Raw genomic sequence first — 25,000 nt, 5'->3', positions numbered from 1 at the left:
ATTTTTGTCTCCAGCTACAGTAACTACAAACACACTCTTGGACCCAATAAATCTTGTTGAAAAGGAAAGTTTTATTTTCTTAGAACCTATAGATAGAATGCGCTTGGCCAAGGAGTTCACAACATTGCCATCCGGAAGTATAACGGACCAACACACAAACTCTGTGTAACCATGAACTTTTATAGTCTCGTTAAAACTGTTTAGTGAGAACAACTCACACACGCGGATGGCAAAAACAATAACAAAGGCCTGAGTGACGTCATCTGCATACTATCTATATTCAAGACTTCGGAGCATTTTTGGATCAAGCCGAGGGGAAATCATTTATTTCTAAAGCTATTTAAAGTGAATTTTTCTTTCTTCCCCTTGGAATTTTTGGACACTTCAAGTCGGCAGCAGATCTGCGCTTGACTAACCTCATTAAATGGACATCCTTGGTCTTTGGCCCAGGTTTCGCTGTCCACTGCACTGACCGCCCGAAAGTGGACAAGATCACTTTTATTTGCAGCCACGGCTATTGGAACTCGCTCATCATCTCTAAAAGGAAATGGAAAAATGTGTTAAGAAAATTTAAAAAAAAGAAGAACGTGCGGCTATGTGGTCAAGTGGTAGGACACTCTCTTTCGGATCGGAAGGTCCTGGGTTCGAGCCTCGATCGGCGCATAGTTGAGTCCTTGGAGAAGGCTCTTTACTCACATTATCTCACCGTACGCAGGTGTAAAATGAGTACCTGGCCGTGAGCAGCGTTGTCTTTGTCCGAAAAAAATTGTAATGCCGCCTTACAGGCGTCATGTCCCGTCCTACATGTTAAATGTTGCTGTTGGCCAGGGACCCCTTGTAAAGCGCTTTGAGTACGTTTAGTGGATATTGCGCAATATAAAGGCTCATTTTTTTATTTTAAAATAACGAATGAATGTTAAAAAAGGGATCTAAAAGAAGTCTACCTAAAAATTGAGCTTTTATATAGCGCAATACCCACTAACCAACAGTTAGTACCCTGACCAACAGTAAAACTTAACACGTAGGAGAGACATGACGCCTGTTATGCGATGTTAAATTTATTTTTTCCGACGGAGAACTACAACTTGTATAACATCTTTTTAACCAGAAATTGAGCTTTTATATAGCGCAATATCCACTAAAATTGCTCAAAGAGATTTTCAAGGGGTCCCTGACCAACAGCAACACTTAACCTATAGGACGGGGCATGACTCCTGATAGGCGATATTACAATATTTTTCGGACAGATACAACGCTGTTAACGGCCAGGTACTCATATTACACCTGAGTACTACCAACCTGAGAGAATGTGAGTAAAGAGCCTTTTCAAAGGACTCAACTATACTCCGAGCGAGGCTCGAACCCAGGACCTTCCGACCCGAAAGCGAGTATTATACCGCTAGACCACATATCGCACACAATTAATTCTCAACACTCAACACTTTCTTTTATTTATTTATTTATTTATCTATTTATTTATTTTATTAATACTGGGGGAATAAATGAATTACTATCAAGCGCTTTGAGCATGGTGAATCATTGGAAATGTACTAAATAAATGTTCCATTTTTGTTTACCTGGCCTTCCTGAGACTATGGACGAGATCTTGAACTCTTTTGTAGCTTGTGACGTCAGTCAGAGAATAGACCAATAGAAAGCCGTCTGCCCACGTCACTGGGTCTTCTTTAACTTCGTGACAAGAGAGCTGCAAAGTAAAAATCAGATTGAAAAGAATGAATGATAAACCAGTGTTTAATTTAGATTTAAATACGCTAATTTTAAGTTAGATATCATCTAATTTTTAAATTTATTCGTTATAAACAAGGACCACACGAAGTTGCTTGATCAATCATAATAGGAAGTAATGTATCTAGATTGCACACAGACTTGCGCGCATACACACACACACACACATACACACGCACACAAAGACACACATATTATAGTCTATTAAACAGTTCCAGAGAGCATACATTGTCGAATGAAACAATCAAAGATCCCAAACACATTTTAATAAACTATTATGAACTAAATTACTCATGTGGTCCTGTGGTAGGACACTCGCTTTCGGATCCGAAGGTCCTGGGTTCGAGCCTCGCTCGGCGAATAGTTGAGTCATTGGAAAAGGCTCTTTACTCAAATTCTCTCACCGTACTCCGGTGTAAAATGAGTACCTGACTGTTAACAGCGTTGCCTCTGTCTGAAATTAAATTGTAAGATCGCCTAACAGGCGTCATGTCTCGTTCTACATGTCACGTGTTGCGGTTTGGTCAGGGACCCCTTGTAAATGGCTTTGAGCCCTATAGATAGTATGCAGTTGACGTCACTCGGGCCTTTGTTATTGTTTTTTGCCATCCGCGTTTATGAGTAATTCTCACCAAACTGTATTAATCAGACTATAAAGGTTCATGGTTACAGACAGTTTTGTGTGTTGGTCCGTTATACTTCCGGATGGCAATGTTATGAGCTTCTTAGCTAAGCGCATACTATCCATATGAAAACTTAATTATTTTTGGGTTCTTTAAAAATGCATAAGCATAAACATATAAATAAACAACAAACACGTGGGATGGGTTTTTTTGCCCTTGCTTTGTTTAATACAGAACTTTTCAGATATAGATAGTATGCGCTTGGCTAAGAAGCTCACAACATTGTATAACGGACGAACACACAGAATGTGTAACCATGAACTTTTATAGTTTGGATAAATTCAATTAAGTGAGAATTACTCATAAACGTGGATGGCAGAAAAACAATTACTATCTATACTGCCGTTTTATTAAAGAACAAAGTATGTGCTTTTTGGTTAACATTGCATATACTGTGTTTTAAAAAACAACTGTACTTTTTATTCTTCATGCTGGCTAGAACCTTTTCACATGTCATGTGATCAAAATGTATAAAAATCAAAACATGATCAGATTTATAAAACGTTTTTCTCCTCTGGATACGCTTTTATGCTCGTCGGAAATGTATATCATAAGGGCGTCCGCCATTGTTCCGATAGTTATTATTTGTCATTACGAGGGAAGTGACGTCACGACCGTTGAAGCCTATTATCCCTCTCTCATCATCTTATAATGGGGAGGAAGTGCTAATCGTCCAATTCACGGCATCGAAACCGGATGGAACTCATTCACAAACTATTGAACACGCAACTCTTCTATAGACAGTATGCGCTTGGCTAAGAAGCTCACAACATTGCCATCCGGAAGTATAAGGGACCAACACATAAAACTATGTGTAACCATGAACTTTGATTGTCTGGATAATACAGTTAAGTGAGAATTACTCATAAACGTGGATGGCAAAAAACAATAACAACGACCCGAGTGACGCCAACTTCATTCTATCTATAGATAGAATGAAGATGACGTCACTCAGGTCTTTGTTATTGGTTTTACATTTTTTATAGCCATCCACGTTTAGGAGTAATTTTCACTAAACTGTATTAACCAGACTATAAATGTTCAAGGTTACACATAGTTGTGTGTGTATAGGTGCGTTATGTTTCCGTTTGGCAATATTATATTATATTATATTATATTATATTATATTATATTATTATTATATTATATATTATATTATATTATATTATATTATATTATATTATATTATATATATTATTATATTTATTATATTATATTATATTATATTTATTATTATATTATATATATTATATTATATATATTAAATCTACATATTTATATTATATTAGTTTGTTATATATTGTATTATATATATTTATTATTATATATATATATATATATATATATATATATATACTACACACACACACACACACACACACATACGACTTTACTTACATGGCTGACAGTATCCATGATGTGAACACAGTAATGTTTGCCATCCAAGGACACGTTGTTGCTGAAGATTGCCTCTGGAATGATATTGTGTAAAAAAATAATGTCTTTATACACGGAGTTTAAATAAGTAGTTTTCAATGATCTTTGAATGAGAATTATCATCCTTGTAATAGGATTCAGTAGTCTGATGTCACGCCGCCCGGCAACGGCGGCCATCTTGGTTCTAAACAAAGAAAATCATTATTTTTCATTCTTCATGCTGGTTAGAACTTTTCATATGCCTTGTGATCCGAATGTGTAAAAGTCAAAACATTATCAAATTTATATTTTTTCCCCCCTCTGGATACGCTTTTATGCTCGCCAGAGATATATTTCATACGGGCGTCCGCCATTGTTCCGATAGTTTAGAGCCAGTGTTACTAAGTTACCATGCGTCATTAGGAAGGAAGTGCGTGACGTTACGACTGTTGAAGAGTATTATCATGATGATGATGATGATGATGATGATGATCATCATCATCATCATCATCATGGATCAAAATCATACAACTTTCATTGTTAATTATTGATCATATTGAGTATTAAATATCGAATATATAAATAAGTGTCATAATCAATATTCTAAACCTGTTGCGGGGTGGGTGAGGATAGACTTCAATAATTAAAATGTTGAAATAAGATGACTGCCTTTTTCAACTCTTTCTCTCGCTTGTACGTACATACATTTTTGGTATCGTTTAGTTTCACGGACTTGGTATCGTTCGAAGCATTTAATTTGCTTGCCAATATTACTGACCACGATTATTTGCGCTCACAAGCATGTCTTCTGATTGTGCTGTTAGAGCATGATTTTCAAACTACAAATTATTGACAATCTACATTGAGAGATATTATTCTTAAGTGTAATCGAGTTTTCCAAAAAGAATATTGAACAATTTTTTTTTACTTTGTTAAAATCATACTATTGTCATTTCATCTGGTAGACTAAAGACAATCATGCGCCTTTGATAGAGAGTATGCGCTTGGCTAAGAAACTCACAGCATTGCCATCCGGAAGTATAACGGACCAATACACAAAACTATGTGTAACCTTGGTCGTATAATAATACAGTTTAGTGAGAATTACTCATAGACGTGGATGGCAAAAAGCAATGACAAAGACCTGAGTGACGTCATGTTCATTCTATCTATAGGCAAATGGATATTGGTGATGTTGGTGCGATCGACTCACATAACGTATGAGCTTAAATAGGATTCAATAATATGATGTCACGTCCGCCCAGCAACCAGCAGCTTGGTTCTAAACAAAGAAAATCGGTACTTTTTATCCTTCATGCTGGCTAGAACTTTTTCACATGTCATGTGATCAGAATGTATAAAAGTCAAAACATGATCAGATTTATAATTTTTTCTCCTCTGGTTACACTTTTATGCTCGTCGGAGAAGAATTTCATAAGGGCGTCCGCCATTGTTCCGATAGTTTAGAACCAGTTACAAGTTGCTATGTGTCATTACGAGGGAAGTGACGTCACGACAGTTGAAGTCTATTTAGATCCCCCAAAAAGGCCAATGGTCTTTATGGACAGTTGAGAGAAATTCCACTAAATGAAAATGTCACAATCTTAATCTTTTATTTACAATGAAATAAATATAACAAGATAAAGCAAAATGAATTTCAAAATAACAAATAAAATTCTCTTAAACCGCAGTTCAGCGCTGCAAAGTGAGCTCATGCGAAGTAACTTACTCAAGATTACAAAATGCAGGAGTGATTTCAACCGTAGCCATCGTTAGCTTATAGACAGTATGCGCTTGTCTAAGAAGTTCACAACATTGCCATCCGGAAGTATAATGGACCAACACACAAAACTATGTTTAACCATGAACATTTATAGTCCGGTTAATACAGTTTAGTGAGAAATACTCATAAACAAGGATGGCAAAAACAATAACAAAGACCCGAGTGACGTCAACGTCATTCTATCTATAGCCTGACACTGACCAAAACATGACGTCAAAGGACAAGTCTTTGGCCACAAAAGTGAATAGACCGTGAATTTTATTCAAGAGTTCAACCAATGGGATCGCTCGTTTCCTTGAGCTCTACTAACGACAATTAACTAGGTGCTGCACAAACCTAAAAAATGTCGTCAAACTGTAAGTCCTAGAGGGTTCTAGTGTCAGGCTATAGATAGTATGCGCTTGGCTAAGAAGCTCATAACATTGCCATCCGGAAGTATAACGGATCAACACACAAAACTGTGTGTAACCATGAACGTTTATAGTCAGGTTAATATAGTTTAGTGAGAATAACTCACAAACGCGGATGGCAAAAAAAAAAAAAAAAAAAAACAATAACAAAGACCTGAGTGACGTCAACTTCGAACTATCTATAGATAGTTCGAAGATGACGTCACTCAAGCCTTTGTTATTGTATTTTGCCATCCGCGTTTGTGAGTGATTCTCACTAAACTGTATTAACCAGACTATAAAAGTTCATGATTACACAATGTTTTGTGTGTTGGTCCGTTATACTTCCGGATGGCAATGTTATGAGCTTCCTAGCCAAGAGCATACTATCTATATTATGTTAACGATAGCTACGTTTCAACTCAGGTCCTTTCGGGATACGAAACAAGGCTATGCGGCAATACCAAACTACTACCTCAAATGAGATAAATAAACCAAAACAAGTTACATAACTTAAAGAAAACAAAACGTCAAGTCACACGGTTCTTTTCAGCGGATCTCCGAAAAAACACATCTTTAAACTTTTGATGAGAAAACTCGACCTCCAAATATCAATCGATTAAATTGATAAAACTCTCAAACTTGGGACTTATAAATGATAAATTCCCTTTATTCATCCCATAGGGGACATTTTTCTTTAGGATCTATTCCAAGGGAAGATTAGAATAACCCAGGCGTCAGCCGCAGTGCAGCGCCGCAAAGTGAACTAAGGCCAGGTGACTTGCTCAAGGCCACACAGCGCGATGGGGAGTCGAACTCAGTAATTTTCGGGTACGAAGCAAAGACCCTACCTCTGAGCCAAGCTGTCCCATACCCACTGTGAGATGAGGACTGAAGAATAATTTTCTGACCAAAATATTTAAAATGTGTTTAGTCAGAACACGACAGCTATGCCAATGATCCCGACATGATATATACCAAGGAACCAAACAACGCTAATTATTATCATTTTAAATTGTTTCCTTCTCTGTGATTCCGAGATTCTATGTCGGTGGTGTCGATGACTTAGCGGTAGGATTGCCATGTTAGATTCAGTTTGCACACACCCATAGCCACCTTTACACACACTTACATACACACACACACTCACACACATGCTTACTTACACACATGTGCCCACACACATACACAAATACAAGCATTATAAATGTCATAGAAAAAAATGTGAAGAATGGTCTGAAAAAAAGAAAAAAATTGTTCCAACCAGTGCTCTTTCCCTCTTGAATGTGATAATATAGTTTTGTTCTTTAAAAAAATGTAAAACGTTTTTAACTTGATTTAATTTGTAATCTCACAGGAGGTATCTTGATTGAATGAAAGTCTCACATTCTAAAGGTAAAAATATGTATCTTCTATGCAACTAGTAGTATGACACTCGCTTTCGGATCGGAAGGTTTTGGGTTCGAGCCTATTTTGGCCCATAGTTGAGTCCTTGGAAAAGGCTCTTTACTCACATTATCTCACCGTACTCAGGTGTAAAAATGAGTACCCGACCGTTAACAGCGTTGTCTCTGTCCGAAAACAACAATTGTGATATCACCTTCATGTTATGTGTTGCTATTAGCAAGTGCCGAGCGGTACCAACTCTTCTCGTTGTCGATAAATTACCGGTAATCCTTGGCCAGTATCGCTGTTCTCGAGACCGGCACCGGTACCGGTAATACCCGATGATAATTCTCATTGCCGATGATTTGTTATCGACAATGCAGAGTTTGGAGAGCTCTGTTGTGTTTTTTGTTTTTCTTGTTTTGTTTTGTTTCTGTTTTTTTTTTTTTTTTTTTCATTTTTCATTTTTTTTTTTTGTTCTCTTTTAATTCAATGTTTCCACTTAGTTTTTGTTTAAGTCATATGTTGTTTATTATTTTTCCATTACGATAATCTGCACATACTGCAGAATTAGTGTTGTGTCGGAGTATCGATACTGGGCTGCTTAGTGTCGATACATTATCGGTAAGGCTGCTACCGGTATTACCGGTACTCAGTACCGGTACCGCTCAGCACTACTATTAGCCAGAAACCCATTGTAAAGCGATTTGAGCACGTTTAGTGGATATTGCGATATATAAAAAAGCTCAGGTTTTTATTTTTTCAAAATATTTTTCTTGTTTTTTTTGTTGCTGTTTTTTTTTAGCTGAAGGAAGGTTTTGAGCCCGAAACGTTCCATGATTGTATTTTGTTCTTTTCTTAATTAAAGCTGTTATATTATTTATTTTTGTTTATTACTATTTACAATCCACATTTTCTGGCAGCTTAGTATCAAAATGTCAAATCTAATTTTTCCGCACCAAGCGGCCTTATCGAGAACGGGGGTAACATCTTAGCTTTATCATGAAATGATTTTTTAATGAGACACCTTTAATCTAATCTTTTGTAAAAGTGATTGATCTATAATAGCTACAGTACCATCATTCTGATCAACATTGCCGACAATGTGTACTCGTTATCTTTGTTATCATTTTAATTGTCATCGTCATTTTTATCATCATCATCATCATCATCATCATCATCATCATCATCATCATCATCATCATCATCATTATCATCACCATCATCCTAATCCTCCTACTCCTCTTCCTCCTCCACCTCATCATCATCATCGTCATCATCATCATCATCATCATCATCATCATCATCATCATCATCATCATCATCATCATCATCACTTCACCATCATCATCATCATCATCACCCAATCATCATCATCATCATCATCACCATCACCTTCACCATCATCATCATCATCATCATCATCATCATCATCATCATCATCATCATCATCACCTTCACCATCATCATCATCATCATCATCATCATCATCATCATCATCATCATCATCATCATCACCACCACCATCATGTAAATCAACCTGACGCAATACCATTTTACACGGTATGTTATATAGTTATGAAATTGATTTCATCATCAAAATAAAATATGATTAGAAAAGCCACAGAACGATAATATTATCACCAAAAACATGAAAGGAGAAGAAAACCAAACAGGAAATATCAAATTATGAAACTAGGGAGAATCTCGAAATAGGAAAACGTGGCGAATATTTTGGAATGGCATCTATCTAGCTATTTATAATTTATTTATAACTCGCAGAATCGAGTAGAATTTTTAAATGATGTGAAAATTATCAAAACAAACCAAGTTGTAAAATTGAAACAGCTCGTTCTCATGCATTGATAATGACTTGTATCACCAAAAACCATCAGGCCGATAAGAAAACGAAAGAATTGCTTGATTTGAATTAGAAAAGTTAAAAAGTAAAATATGAAGAAAAAAACTTTTACTAGACTTATTCGCTTTATTTCAAGAACTTAACTGTCGTTCTGATGATAAAAAAAATGTGCATTAAAAATAATTGGCCAGAAAACTCGTCCTTTAGATTCAAAGATTGATCGATTTAAATGACCCTCACCTTGGCAAAAAATCTCAAACCTGGGACATCGCAAGGTACCAGAATTGAGAGTTTTGTTGCCAAGATGAAAGACATTGAAATCGATCGTTAATATTTGAAGACCGAGTTTTCTGGCCAAATTTTTAAATATGTGTTTTTCCTGAGTACGAAAGTTTACTGTGTACGGGAACGCATTGCCAAAAACACTTCAACTAATGGTTTCGATTAATAAATCTGTTGAACAGGTCTGGCTCGAAAAATAATTGTTTTAATGCGCAGCGCTTAAAAGTCGAAATCCTCAACACTTGATTTTGAAGAAGAAAACAATGGGGAGGGGAGGGGGGGGGGGGGGGATTCGGGGGATTTTTATTGTGGTTTTTTTCTCGTTTATCATTTGTGTGTGTGATTGTGTATCGGGGGGAGGCTGGGGGGGGGGGGGGGGGTCGTTTGATTTGCTTTTGGTTACTTGTTTGTTAGTGGCTCTTGCTTATTTCATTTGTTTGGGATCTGTTTGTTTATCTTGTTTGCTTTTTTATTATTCTGTTTGTTTTTTTTTGCCTGCAGTGTCCGAGGGTTTTTTCTTAGGGGGGGGGGGAGGTGTCACAAACCTGGGACCTCGTGAGGTCTTTCTTAGTCCCAGGTTTGAGAGTAGTTGCCATGATGAGGGTAATCATCTAAATCGATCGATGTGTGTTTGAAGGACGAGTTTTCTGGCCAAATTTTTAAATCCGTGTTTTGTTTTTTTTCCCAGAATGCGGTACTTAACGAGTTAATCAGGGTACATGTCGGGAAGACCCAGTTGCCCAAAATTCGATTACGAGTCTGAACTCGAATCGAATCGATGCTGCTGGGATCCACAGCTACTTTCGTGAACAATAACTCTTTGTCTTGTATTATTACCTTGGCAACTCTGGCATCTGCTTTACTTCAGATCTATTAAACTATTCCGTATGAGATGATGATGATGATGATGATGATGATGATGATGATGATGATGATGATGATGATGACGACGGCGACGCTGATGATGATGATGATGATGATGATGATGATGCCGACGATAATAATGACGACGGCGACGCTGATGATGATGATGATGATGATGATGATGATGATGATGATGATGATGATGATGATGATGATGACTACGACGACGATGATGACAATGACGATGATGACGGCGACGATGATGACGACGACGATGATGATGATGATGATGATGATTATGATGATGATGATGATGACTACGACGAAGATGATGATATAAAGTTAAAGTTTGAAATCTATTTAATCTGACCCGCCAGTTCAAGCTTCTTATTTCAAAGTAAAGCGAATGTCAATTTTTTTTTTAAACGAAATGTTGGGTTTGTGCACTTATGCACTTTCATAAGTGCATAAATCCAACATTTCATTTTTTTTCTTCATATTTATCCTATCGAATGAAACACTTTTAACAAAAGGTCAATCACCCGATAAATGCAAAAAGTCAACAAAAAAGGGAATACATGATAAAAGTGGAAGAATAGTTGAAGGGAATTTAATATTATCGTCTCCACCTAGATGTAAATCAGAATAGCCAGACAGATGATTGTCATAGGAATTACAGGATTTTCCTACTTTCTACCATCTTGATAAGAATCAATAGGGAATGAGATTAGCGGAAGAGTAGCGTCCCTTGATTGGACGTCCCCCATAGTCTATGACGTTACCGGCGGAAAAGTTATTAGAGAGAGAACGTCATGTTGGTTGTGCGCATGCGTCTCTCGTCCTCGCTTCCGGTGAAAGCGGCTTGAGACACTTCAAAACCAAATCGACGTTCTCTCTGTAAGGTGACGTCCAATCAAGGGACGCTACTCTTCCGCTTATCTCATTCCCTATAGATTCAACGAATGTTAAATTTGAAATTTGAAATTTTGGATGGTTGCAGTAGATAATTTAAAAATATAATTTTTGAGGGGAAAAATATGAGAAAATGAGCGTAAATATTGGTGGAAAATATGATAAATCTTTTCGTCAATTTTTTAAAAGGTTGGTTGGCTGCGTCTGGCACGTTACAACATGGAACGAAATGTTCAAAGCTTTAATATTTAAAAAAAAATTCATTTATACCCTTAATCGTTTTTTTTCCTCCAGAATCAATAATACGACACCAACAAAATTAGTTTTGAGACGATGGGTATCAAATGGTGATTAGAGGTAAGTCAGAAACATCGTAACTCTTCTGTTCTGAAAATTCAATAAGACATCTTTTCATACTACATATATATTTCATTGTGTGTAGCATTCACACTTACCCATATCAGGGTCATAGTCTCCGATAAATCGACCCGTCAGAAACCGAACGATCATGGCTGTGGAAGGAAAAGGAACAAATTCAAGACTGGTTGGGGGGGGGGGGGGGTGGGTGGTGTATCATCATCATCGTCGTCGTCGACGTCGTCATCATCATCATCGTCATCATCATTATCATCATCATCATCATCATTGTCGTCGTCATCGTCGTCACCATCATCATCATCATCATCATCATCATCATCATTATCATCATCATCATCATCATCATCATCATCATCATCATCATCATCATCTTATCATACTACTACTACTACTACTACTACTACTACTACTACTACTACTACTACCACTACCACTATTAATAATAATAATAATAATAATAATAATAATAATAATAATAATAATAATAATAATAATAATGATAATAATGATAATATGATAATGAATAATAATAATAATAATAATAATAATAATAATAATAATAATAATAATAATATAATAATAATAATAATAATATAATCAGGATAATTATAATGATAATAATGATAATAATAATGACATAATAATAATAATAATAATAATAATAATAATAATAATAATAATAATAATAATAATAATAATAATAATAATATCATCATCACTATCGTCATCGTCATCACTATCATCATGATCATCATCATTATCAACCACAACAACAACAACATCACCAATGCTTTCATCACAACCATCATCATCGTCACCATCACCATCAACGTCACCATAATATCTGTAGTCATCGTCTTCCTCCCAATATGACGCATTACAATTCAAAGTGCCACTCTGCACATACTAAAACTCATTTTATTTACTTCAAACTTATTTCTCCTCTTAAAAAATTGTTTAGATTTTGTAACATAAAAGGCCCAGCACAACCAGATCATATTTAAATTTCTGTTTATATACTTGCGCTCAAGGTTCAAAGGTTATTCGCAAAAGACAGGTTTGGAGAAATAAAACAGATATGCCTAACTGAATTTTTGTTTTGTTTAATTTTCAGGAGATAGATAATGTAGTGAGGCTATGTGGTCTGGTGCTATGACACTCAATTTCGGATAGGAATGTCCTGGTTTCGACCCTCGCTCGGCCTGTAGTTGAGGCTCTTCACTCACATTATCTCACCGTACTCCGGTGTAAAATGAGTACCTGGCCGTTAACAGCGTTGTCTCTGTCCGAAAAAAAATGTAATATCAGGCGTCATGTCCCGTTCTAAATGTTAGTATTGCTGTTGGTCAGGGACCCCTTGTAAAGTTCTTTGAGCATGTTTAGTGGATATTGCGCCATAGAAAAGCTCAATTTTAATTAATTTTATTAGTCGCTGTCCATAAAGTCTGGATACATGGTAAAAGTACAAAATCCTCTTTAAAAATCTTATTCGATTGGGATGTAAATGAATAGTATTTTAACTATACATGACCTCTTCTTCAATGAAGAAAAGTATCATTCAACCAATCTCCACAGTCTATAGCATCAAAGAGCGTGTAGGTAACGATTGTTATGTTGCCAAGAGCTCTCACTTCCCGCTTTTGGTGAAGCCACGCATTTTCCGTCTTCTACTCGTATTTTCTTCATTGTATCAGTAAGCCCAGCGCGCATGATACACGCGGAGCACACCCACCTCGCTGTCTCGCCTGGCACGCGACAATAGCATTGCGGTTAAGAGAAGTGAGAGCTCTTGGTAACTACGTTACCCTACACACTCTTTGATAGCATAAATGAATAAATAAAAATAGATGGTTAAGTACGACAAGTACCCAAACTTTGTTGACACCCTGTTAGAGGAAACAAAAATTAACAATTTACCCTAACAGGGATTAAATAGCACTTCAAAATCCTTATAATTATGTACTCTGCCATCAACTTTCATCGAAAGTTATTTTTTACTGACTTAGAGATGCTCATAAAGTTCTGAAATTGCACCTAAAATTTCCGAAATTCTACGATTTTATTGTAATAGTAGACATGTCTGAATGAGATAATGGTGGTAACTATCGAGATGGCTTTGATACAGCACGGCAATTTATTTGTACTTAACTGATAATGTAAACTGTAGCATGGCAGGCATTTATGTAAACGTGATATGGACACGAACGATAATTTATATATATATATATATATAATATATATATATATATATATATATATATATAAGGAACGATGTTGACGTTAGTCAGCTCTTTGTTATTGTTTTTAGCCAGTCCTTTTATGAGTTCTTCTCACTAAATTCTATCAGACTATAGATAGTATGCGTATGCGCTTGGCTAAGAAACTCATAACATTGCCATCCGGAAGTATAACGGACCAACACATAAAACTGTGTGTATCCATGAACGTTTATAGCCGGGTTAATACAGTTCAGTGAGCATTACTCATAAACGCGGATGGCAAAAAACAATAACAAAGACCTGAGTGACGTCATCTTCGAACTATCTATAAGCGTTCAAGGTTACACATAGCTTTGTGTGTGGTACCGTGGCCCTTCGTAAAGTTATGGCCTGACACTGACCAAGAAAATGACGTCAAAATGCGAGTCTTTTGCCACAAAAGAAAACAAATCGTGAGTTGTATTCAATAGTTCAACCAATGAAATGACTTGTTTCCATGAGCTCTACTAACAACAACTCACTAGGCGGTGCAAAAACAACCAATTAATGACGTCAAACTGCCAGTCCTTTTGGATTTCAGTGTCAGGCTATAGATAGTTCGAAGATGACGTCACTCAGGCCTTTGTTATTGTTTTTGCCATCCGCGTTTGTGAGTTGTTCTCACTACACTGTATTAACCAGACTATAAAAGTTTATGGTTACACAGAGTGGTGTGTTGGTCCGTTATACTTCCGGATGGCAATGTTGTGAACTCCTTGGCCAAGCGCATTCTATATATAGATAGTTCGAAGATGACGTCACTCAGGTCTTTGTTATTGTTTTTGGACATCCGCGTTTATGAGTAATGCTCACTGAACTGTATTAACCTGACTATAAACGTTCATGGATACACACAGTTTTGTGTGTTGGTCCGTTATACTTCCGGATGGCAATGTTATGAGCTTCTTAACCAAGCGCGTACTAGCTATATAACATAACGATGGCTACTGTGTACACGACTAGCGAATGCCGTGAGTTTTTGTTTTATTTTGGTTTTGGTTTTTGGTTGAGCGCGCACAGCAGCAATACTTGACTGATAATGAAAACTGTGGCAAAGCAGGAAGTTATGAAATGGTAATGTAACCACGAATGATAATATATAGTATACAATTTCATTGAGTTTATTACGTACTTGGTAACTTGTTTTGAACGGGTTTTAAGACATATTTTCTCTTTCTTTCTTATTTTCTTTTCATTTTTAAATTTGGGTTAATTTGACAATTTTTTGGCTTGCCAATCAGTATGATTTTTTATATTTTAAAACTCTTTGAGGTTCAAAATATGATAGTATGGGAATATTTATTAAAATATGCTAAATGCAAAAAGTTAACAGTTTGTAACAAAAAAAGGGAATAAATGATAAAAGTGGAAGAGTTGAAAGTCATTAAATATCGTCTCCACCTAGATGAGAATCTGAGTAGCCAGAAGTCCCAGGTTTGAAAGCTTTTGCTAAGAAGAGGGTCATTGAAATTGATCGATATTTGAAGGACGAGTTTTCTGACCAAATTTCTAAATATGTGTTTTTCCAGAGCACGTCAGTACTGTAGTGACGTAAAACACAACTTTGTAATTTTATTATTTGTAGTGCTGTGTAGAGCTCCCAAAAATTATGTTTATACTAATAGCAAAGCAATAATATTCCATTATTTATGAGAACTTAGTGATGATTTGATTTAAATATCATCATTTGTAAGAATAATAGAGGAATCCTTGTTATTATCAAATGATGCTTAATCGACCTTGTAACCTACATATTACTCCTTCAGAACCATGAGGCCCAATTGCTTGCTACCCATTAGATAGGACGCTAGTCTATCGCAAATTACTTTCCGCCAGATCTTACACACACAGATACCCAATCTCTCCTGAGTGGATAGAGGGGCCAGAAGAAAAAAAATCTAGACTGCACCCGGGATCGATCTCGGTCCCTTTACGTGTGAAGCGAATGCTCTACCAACTGAGCTATCGGGACCGCCTACGAATCATTGTTTATTTCTTTTGTTTCGTTGTTTATCTGTTTGGGTTTGTTGTTTTTTTTTTGTTTGTTTTTTTTTTTGTTTTTTGTTTTTTTTTTTTTGGGGGGGGGGGGGGGGTAGTTGTGTGTGTGTATTTTTTTCTTTTAACTTAAACATCAAATCGATGATGGTGTATGCCCGTGTTTGCGGCCTTTTAAAGGAATGGAGAAAGCAGTGGTGCTAGGCAAAGTAAGCAGTTGTTAGGACTCCGTATCTTGCTCAAAGAAACGAATAGGATTTGAACCTGGGTCTGCTAGTACAAGTCTGATGCTATCGGCCATCTTGCCCTCGCCCCCCCCCCCCTTCCCACCCCCAAAACTCACCCGCCCCATCACACATCTCTCTGGAATAGATGGTTCAGTTCTTAAATTCTAACACAGTCTTCCAAAACTAACTCACGAGTTACGATTTTGTTTACGTTATATAAAATACAATCTGGTGTCAATTAGTCAATCTGGTAAATTATCACATTATCGTTCCATACTGTGGCACTTAAAAAGGTGCGTTCCGACACGGTATTGCTGTGTTGGCATGACAGAATTAATCCGACTCACGAATGCGCGAGAATTGAATTAGTGAGTAATATGTTTTTAGAAATAAATGGAGGCACATTTCCAATAATTCACCATGCTCAATGCGCTTCCATGAAGTCCATATTGATGTATGCGTTTAAGTAAAATACTCGCATCATCCGCCAGCCGGATATAGTGTACCTACCCACAAACTATATATATATATATATATATATATATATATATATATATATAATGTTGATCGTTTATAGTAAGATTGATATAATAATGTAGTGAGAATTTATTATGAAAACGGCTGTCTAAAAGCAATACCAAAGAGCTGAGCGCAATATCCACTAAACGTGCTCAACGCGCTTTACAAGGGGTCCCAAGTCAACAGCGACACGCAACATGTAGAACGAGACATGACGCCTGTTAGGCGATATTACAATTTTTTTCCCACAGAGACAACGCTGTTAACAACCAAGTACTCATTCACTTTACACCTGAATACGGTGAGAGAATGTGAGTAAAGAGCCTTTTCCAAGGACTCAACTATGCGACGAGCGACGTTCGAACCCAGAACCTTCCTATCCGAAAGCGAGCGTCATACCACTAGACTACATACTCATAGCGAAGTTAATTTTGGGGTAAACATGGTTTACGATTTCAAAGGATCTGAGGGAAAAGAATCTCAAAAGAAATACCGAAAACTTCAAAGACATAACATGAGACGATTCGACTCAAGTCCAAAAAGGTACCTACCAGTTACCTGCATGTTTTGATGTTCGGGTTGAAGGGTTTTTTTTTTTAATGTTCAACCTTATCACTGAATAAAAGCTCAACTCATTCAACCCTAACACCGACTATATCCGTAGTTTACCCGTCCCTATTTATTACATTTTTCTGAGACAAATTATAGGCGTAGTACAAAGCTAATGTTTTTAGTTTTTAAAAAAAATGTTAATGATAGTTGAATAAAACTAGACCACATTCTCATTTTTAATACATTTTTTTTTCCAATTTTGAAAAGCAGAAATCTCTAGGATTGAGTGAGTTAAAGTAAGGGCGTTTCATAACACAAAACACGTGTGTTGATTCAACACACCAGTTACTATCTCAACTTAGAACTGTGAGAATGTATTTACAACTTGTTGAGGTCTCTGAATTCAGTGGGGGAAAAACACATTAAACTTATATTGATGCTATGAGTTTAAGTTTAAGTAAAGCTAAAGCTTTCATTTCGCCTTTCTGTGGTCATACATAGTGCGGAGATAGGAAGATAGATCGATATGTTTAATATATATATATATATATATATATATATATATATATATATATATATATATATATATATATATTCAAAAGTACACTACGGACGACTTATTGTCGACCGAAGAGATGGAAACCCATCGAAACGATCGTCTCGACAGAATAATGTTAGTGTTCTTACTTATTTTATATGCTCTAATCAATATTATCGAGCACTCTCAAGTACCCACCAACTGTCTCATATATATATATATATATATATATATATATATATATATATATATATATATATATATATATGAGAGAAAGAGAGAGAGAGAGAGAGAGAGAGAGAGAGAGAGAGAGAGAGATTAATAGATAGATAGATAGATAGATAGTCTCAAAGCGTATCTTAAAACACTCTTATTCGAAAAATACTTTTACACATAGGCCTTATTTTACAATCATGTATTATGTGTCTCGTTAACTTATCCTGTGTTTTATAATTTTATTATTCTTCAATGTATTGTATTTTTATTGTAAGGTGCTTTGAGATGCAATGGCATAGAAAGCGTTATACTAAATGTACACTATTATTATTATTATTATTATTATTATTATTATTATTATTATTATTATTATTATTATTATTATTATTATTATTATTATTATTATTATTATTATCATTATTATTATTATTATTATTATTATTAGTAGTAGTAGTAGTAGTAGTAGTCGTAGTAGTAGTAGTAGTAGTAGTAGTAGTAGTAGTAGTAGTAGTAGTAGTAGTAGTAGTAGTAGTAGTAGTAGTAGTAGTAGTAGTAGTAGTAGTAGTAGTAGTAGTAGTAGTAGCATCATTATAATTCTTAGACCGTTACATAGATAGAGAGATGGTGATAGTTAGATAAAAAAGATAGATAGATAGATAGACAGAAGATAGATAGATAGATAGATAGATAGATAGATAGATAGATAGATAGATAGATAGATAGATAGATAGATAGATAGATAGATAGATAGGCGTCATCATCATCATCCTTATCATCATATCATCATCCTCCTCCTCCTCCTCATCATCATCATCATCCTCATCATCATATCATCATCGTCGTCGTCGTCACCACCACCATCAACGCCACCATCATCATCATCATCATCATCATCATCATCATCATCACCATCATCATCATCATCATCATCATCATCATCATCATCATCACCACCACCTCCACCTACACCTACACACCACTACAACTTCTAACACCACCTACCCGACTTTCCCACCCCTTTGGCTCCAAGCACGGCAATGTTGATGTCCCGACTGCTCCCATTGTTACCATTATGTTTTTGTGTTATTTTGTCCTCCATTCCGTTGCTAGGAAACCGAGTGACACTCTCCTTTGATAAGGAATAAATTTGTTGATCCTTATTCATATTCATAGTCCGTATTAGTCGTATTGACAAGTATTTAGGATTGGCACTACACGACAATAATATGATAATTCCTGCCAGCCAGTACTGATTTCAGCCAGCCAGTGACGTAATCGGTTCTTATCACATTATAATTAACATTTTGTTATTTCAGCATCAAACGTCACACAAGACCTTGGTTTGTTTGTCTATTACAAATGCAATTATTTATTATGAATACATTGGCAACAAGAACTGATAAACGTTATACTGAGGCCCATCCTATCAATATTTCCAACATGGTAAGTTTGTTTATTACAACCACAAGCAGTAATTAAGTTTGCATTGTCAGCGATAACTGACGAATGTTAATCTGAATATCACAAAACATCCATCAATATTCACACAGTTTCTATTTTCACGTGTCCGATTATTCTCACAATTCCATGAAGTCTATAAAGCGATAAATCAATCGAACATCTCTTCAGCTCTTTATCCTCTTCATTTCGGAATGACACGAGTATTAAATGTTGATTGTCTCACTGTAAGAGTCATAAAATAGTATTTTAGTATTGAATAGTATGGTGTTAAGATACAGATCGGGAGAATAAATCCATTCATTAGATCTACTACTACTACTACTACTACTACTACTACTACTACTACTACTACTACTACTACTACTACTACTACTACTACTACTACTGCAACTACAATAACATCTATAACTTTGTTTATATTCAATTTCTATTGTGCATCCTAAGTAATGTATACATTAGAATGTTCACAGACCAGAAAAACGCGTAATTTCACAACCACACACATGCCAAATGTAATCAAAAGGTTTTCTAAGGCCCCTTGCGTTGTTTACACTACAAGATTTATTGGCTAAGAAACTAGGGAGCAGGCACCGGTGTGAGATAAAGATCTCAACAAATGTGTATGAAAGGTGCCAGACAAAGCAAGAAAGAAAAATACAATTTTTCAAATACATCTCAAAAAATCAGTCTACCTCGTCTGGGAATCGAACCTCAGATCTTCTGATTATCGGTCAGACGTGGTACCATAACACCACAAAGGCTCCCGATAGTTGGGACAATTTTAATTCCAATTGTTTGACGCAAGCGAGGGTTCACAGCGTAAAACGCAAAAAACGCGTACCCTTGTGATGAATATAGGTATTAAAATTATCCCAATTTTCGGGAGCCTCTGTGGTGTAATGGTAGCACGTCTGACCGGGAAGGTCTGAGGTTCGATCCCCAGTCGAGGTGGACTGATTTTTTTGGCATGTTTATTTTTTTTATTTTTTTTTTTTTATTCTTTCTTGCTTTGACGGCACCTTTCAGACACACTTGTTCAGATCTTTAAGATAAATTGGTAGAGTTTCCTTTGAATTGCTAGTTAAAATCAACAAACAGCAACTGAAACCCTTGGCCATATGGAACGTCTCTGAAGTGATGGCTTCTCTCTTATTGTATTTGAAGTTCACCTGAAATGTAAAAAGGAAAGAAAAATAAATATGAAGCCTTCTGTTAATACTAGAGCTAGAGCTTTTATATAGAGCAATATCCACTTAACGTGCTCAAAGCGCTTTACAAGACCTATAGATAAGAATATGTGACTCGTTTCTCAAAACGGTATTACATAGTATGTTTTATTTTTAAAATCAATATAGTGCAATAACCACCTAACGTGATCAAAGCCCTTTACAATGGGTCGCTAGTCAACAGTAACGTTCAACATGTAGGACGAGACATGACGTCTGTTAGGCGATAATACAAATTTTTTTTCCCGACATACACAATGGTTTTAACAGCCTACAGGTACTCACTTTACACCTGACTACGGTGAAATAGTCTGAGTAAAGAGCCATTTCCAAGGACTCAACTATGCGCTTCTCAGAGCGGGACTCGAACCCAGGACCTTCCGATCATACCACAAGATCACATAGTGACACAAGAATGCTAAACATTGAATTTATAGTTTAAAAGAAAGATGAGACGTTGGTAAAGTTGCTGTTATGTTGCAATCAAACACCTTACAGCACGAAGAGGGTTGAATGTGTGAGTGAGTAATAATAATAATAATAATAATAATAATAATAATAATAATAATAATAATAATAATAATAATAATAATAATAATAATAATAATATACCATTTTCTACTTTCACAACCTTGAAAGAAAGTGCCAACTCTTCTCTGTTTATTCTCCTGACACTTCCGTAAAAGCCACAAGTCGTTGAAATAATTATTTCAACCTTTCGAATAAAAAGGCAACCGTAAATTAATATGACATTTCATCATGATTCCTTCATCTCTTTGTATTTGAGTTATTTTTATCGTGTCCAATAACACTACGAGCTTGGGAGTATTTATTTTTATTCAACGCGTTCAAAGCATTATTCAACGATTACGTATTTATTACTAAGAAATGACAGGGTTTTCCAATGAGAGGGGTGGACGTTATCATGCCCCCACCCATCCTTACATTATCCTTACTATATTGTGTACAATCACAAAACGCCCTTTCCAACGTTTTGGCCAGAAAACTGATACTAGAATCTATATATTTAAAATAAATAGGGTCGGGAGTTAACAGTTCTGTACAGCCCATGTTTCATTTTAAAGATTGCTCTGTTTTGTTTTTGAAAAGCCGAAATGACGAAGCGCCTAACTACATTGTTCGTAATATATGTACCAAATAGGATATAATTTACGATCCTCGACTGACAAAACGAAGCTTACTCTTAGAAATAATTATAAATATAGATTTTATGACGGCCGTTCCTTTACCAAAACTGGACCCCTTGTGTGGAATGAGCTGCCCAGAAGGATAAGAGATTCAAAATCTATTGATAGATAGTTTTAAATTGTTGTTAAAGCACTACCTTTTTAAATTTAAATTGAGCTTTTATATAGCGCAATATCCACTTAACGTGCTCAAAGCGCTTTACAAGGGGTCCCTGGTCAACAGCAACATTTAACATGTAGTAGGACGAGACATGACGCCTGTTAGGCGATATTACAATTTTTCGGACAAAGACAACGCTGTTAACGGCCAGGTACTAATTTTACACCTGAGTACGGTGAGCGAATGTGAGTAAAGAGTCTTTTCCAAGGATTCAACTATGCGTCGAGCGAGGCTCGAACCCAGGACCTTCCGATCCGAAAGCGAGTGTCATACCACTAGACCACATAGCCGCACCGTTTTTTACCGTTACATTTTCATGATATGATACGATATAACATACACTGCTGCTATTGATATCATTGTGGTATACGTTTTATTTGTAAATTTTGTATAATGTTTATTTGTAATGTGCATTGAGCATCACAGTGTGATGAAAATGCGCGATATAAATACCATGTATTATTATTATTATCATCATCATCATCATCATCATCATCATCATCATCATCATCATCATCATCATCATCATCATCATCATCATCACCATCATCATCACCATCATCACCATCATCATCATTATTATTATTATTATTATTATTATTATTATTATTATTATTATTATTATTATTATTATTATTATTATTATTATTATTATTGTTACCATCGATCCCAGAATTACTGGCAAATCTAAATTTATATAAAACTATTTTTTACAGATTGATCTGTGAGTAACTTGGAAATCTATTTTTAAATTAAGGGTAATTCTATCACCCGTTGATTCATAATATGGTTATTATAAGAATATTTACTAGGGCAGATAGCTCAGTTGGTAGAGCACTGGCTTCACCAGCAAAGGGACCAAGGTTGGTCCCGGGCGACGTGTACACATATACAGGTCTGACATCCGACCCCAATTATGGACCTAGTTTAACATTGTTGTAATGGACAATATTTGCGTCATTTTTTTTTAGGTTTCCATTACAACAATGAGCCCATGAGGAATTGGGTTATCAGACCTGCAAATAAGTGCACGTCGTTCCTGTAACACTCCAGTTTGCTAGATGGATACTGATGCAGTCGAGATAATTTGTTTCTGACACCACCCCCCCCCCACCCCCCTTTCCCCTTGTCCATCCAGGAGTAATTGGGTAGCTAGGTCTGTTTCTAATGTCCATCGATTTCATTAAACGACCCTCATCTTGGCAAAAACTCTCAAACCTCACAAAACTCTCACAAAAAAAAATTGTATATCGCCAATCCTAGCTAGCTTCATGTCTCGTTCGTCCAGTATTGCTTTTGGCTATGGATCCCTGGGTAAAGTACTTTTAGCACATAATTTAGTGAGTGGATATTGCGTAATATATTGCTCAAGACTGAAAATAAAGGTTGGGTCTATTGTTTGTTATTTGGGGAGGGGGGGGGGGGGGGGGGGTGTATTTGGGGGGGGGGGGGGGAAGAGGGGTATTTATTTATTTCTTTTTTTTTGGGGGGGGGGGGGGAGTTTTAGGTCTTTATTTCTTTTGCTTTATTTTGTTTGTTTTTTATTTTGGTCTTCTTTTTTTTTTCTTTTTTTTTTTTTTTTTGGCAAGTTTGTGGCAATAGGAGTTCATTTTGGTCAGATTATATTAGTGGCCGACCGGGTCGGAACATGGACAAAACAATGTAACAAAAATAGCAGTGGTGGGAGCGGTAATAACTGGAATTTTCCTCGATAATTATCTCCCTTGATCACGTTCAGCTGCAGCAATTTCACAGCAACACATAATTTTATATTCTACCTACTGCAGTACTCTGCAAAACAAAAAGAAGACAATTTTGAAATTTTGGCCAGAAAACTCGTCCTTCAAATACCGATCGATTAAAATGACCCTCGTCTTGTCAAAATAAACTGGTAAACATGGGACGTCGACCAGATTTTGGACAAGATGAGGGTTGATTGAATCCATCCATATATTTGAAAAAAGACGAATTTTCTGGCCAATTTTAAGAAAAAAAATATGTTGGGGTTTGTTTTATTATTTGTTTTTTATTTTGGTTTTTGTTGTTGGTTTTTTTTTTGGTTTTTGTTGTTGTTGTTGTTTAGTTTTTTTTTTGTTTTTTTTTGTTGTTTTTTTTAGAATACGAATATAGTGCATTGAAAAAAAATCTTTTTTCATTTTGGCCAAAAAATTTACATTCATCTCTTAGTAGAATAGAATGACAACCCCCCCCCCCCCCCCCCCCCCCACCCCCCACCCCCGCCCCCCTCTTCTCCCTGACTTTTCAAAAAGAAAAGATGGTTTTAATCTAAGCCTCAGCTTTAAGACTCTTTGACAAATAATATAGGATACCATGATATGATGTAATTGTTTTTGTTGCCAAAATTTATTATCAAGTTAACGGTCACGTTCCCAACCTACGGCGATCGACGAACGAGGATGGAAGAAACTGTAGATCTGTTCTAAGACTCCGTGCCTTTTCATCTACGCGTTCGTCGATCGCTGTGGGTTGGGAACGTAACCGTTAACTTGCTTATTATTGTATTTGGATAATAATGGATTGGACTCTAATTTGGACGTGGAAATTGGTGTTAATTTGACATCATTAGCAGGATTGGATGAAGACCAATCGAGGACAAATTGATTATTAAATCGTGATTATCCAAATATGGAAACGTTATTATGATATTGGAGCGACGTGTTTTTATGTCCAAGACAGCAACTCAAAGCTGTTGGTTTACTGCTATAAAGGGGAAAAAGAAATGAAGTGAGTAGGAAAGTGCCAGAAGACAATAAAGATTTAAAATTTCGCGGCGGCGATGGAGGCTCGAACCCGCGATCTTACTGGTACGACAACTCCGCCTGGCCGGGGAGAGCGTGACTACTCTGCCGTATGAGCTATCCACGACCCCAAAAAAGATCTCTTCTAACCCAAGTCTTTATTAGAGCCTTTTCTCCCTGA

The 25,000-nt window shown here is 36.1% G+C and overlaps 1 protein-coding gene across 4 annotated transcripts in view; it reads right to left on the bottom strand.

Annotated features, from left to right (window-relative positions):
- LOC144967487 (ras-like protein rasD) overlaps positions 1–25,000 on the bottom strand; it is an 84,185-nt gene that overhangs the window by 1,368 nt on the left and 57,817 nt on the right. For 2 of the 4 annotated variants that reach the window (XM_078904800.1, XM_078904803.1), the window contains exons 2-7: positions 20,563–20,635; positions 19,008–19,688; positions 11,778–11,834; positions 3,828–3,901; positions 1,578–1,705; positions 417–537 (exon numbers count right to left, since the gene is read on the bottom strand). In XM_078904800.1, the coding sequence (XP_078760926.1) occupies positions 417–537; positions 1,578–1,705; positions 3,828–3,901; positions 11,778–11,834; positions 19,008–19,176 (549 nt within the window). In that variant the 5' untranslated portion in view covers positions 19,177–19,688; positions 20,563–20,635. Of the gene's footprint in view, positions 1–416; positions 538–1,577; positions 1,706–3,827; positions 3,902–11,777; positions 11,835–19,007; positions 19,689–20,498; positions 20,636–25,000 lie in introns of all 4 variants that reach the window. The other 2 variants (XM_078904802.1, XM_078904801.1) reach the window with 2 other exon arrangements.

Source organism: Berghia stephanieae, chromosome 3 (assembly GCF_034508935.2).
Source record: "Berghia stephanieae isolate SIO BIC M18660-M18661 chromosome 3, UCSD_Bste_1.3, whole genome shotgun sequence".
NCBI lineage: Eukaryota > Metazoa > Mollusca > Gastropoda > Nudibranchia > Aeolidiidae > Berghia > Berghia stephanieae.
The sequence above is the reverse complement of the archived record's forward strand: the minus strand, read 5'-3'. Positions and strand labels throughout refer to the sequence as shown.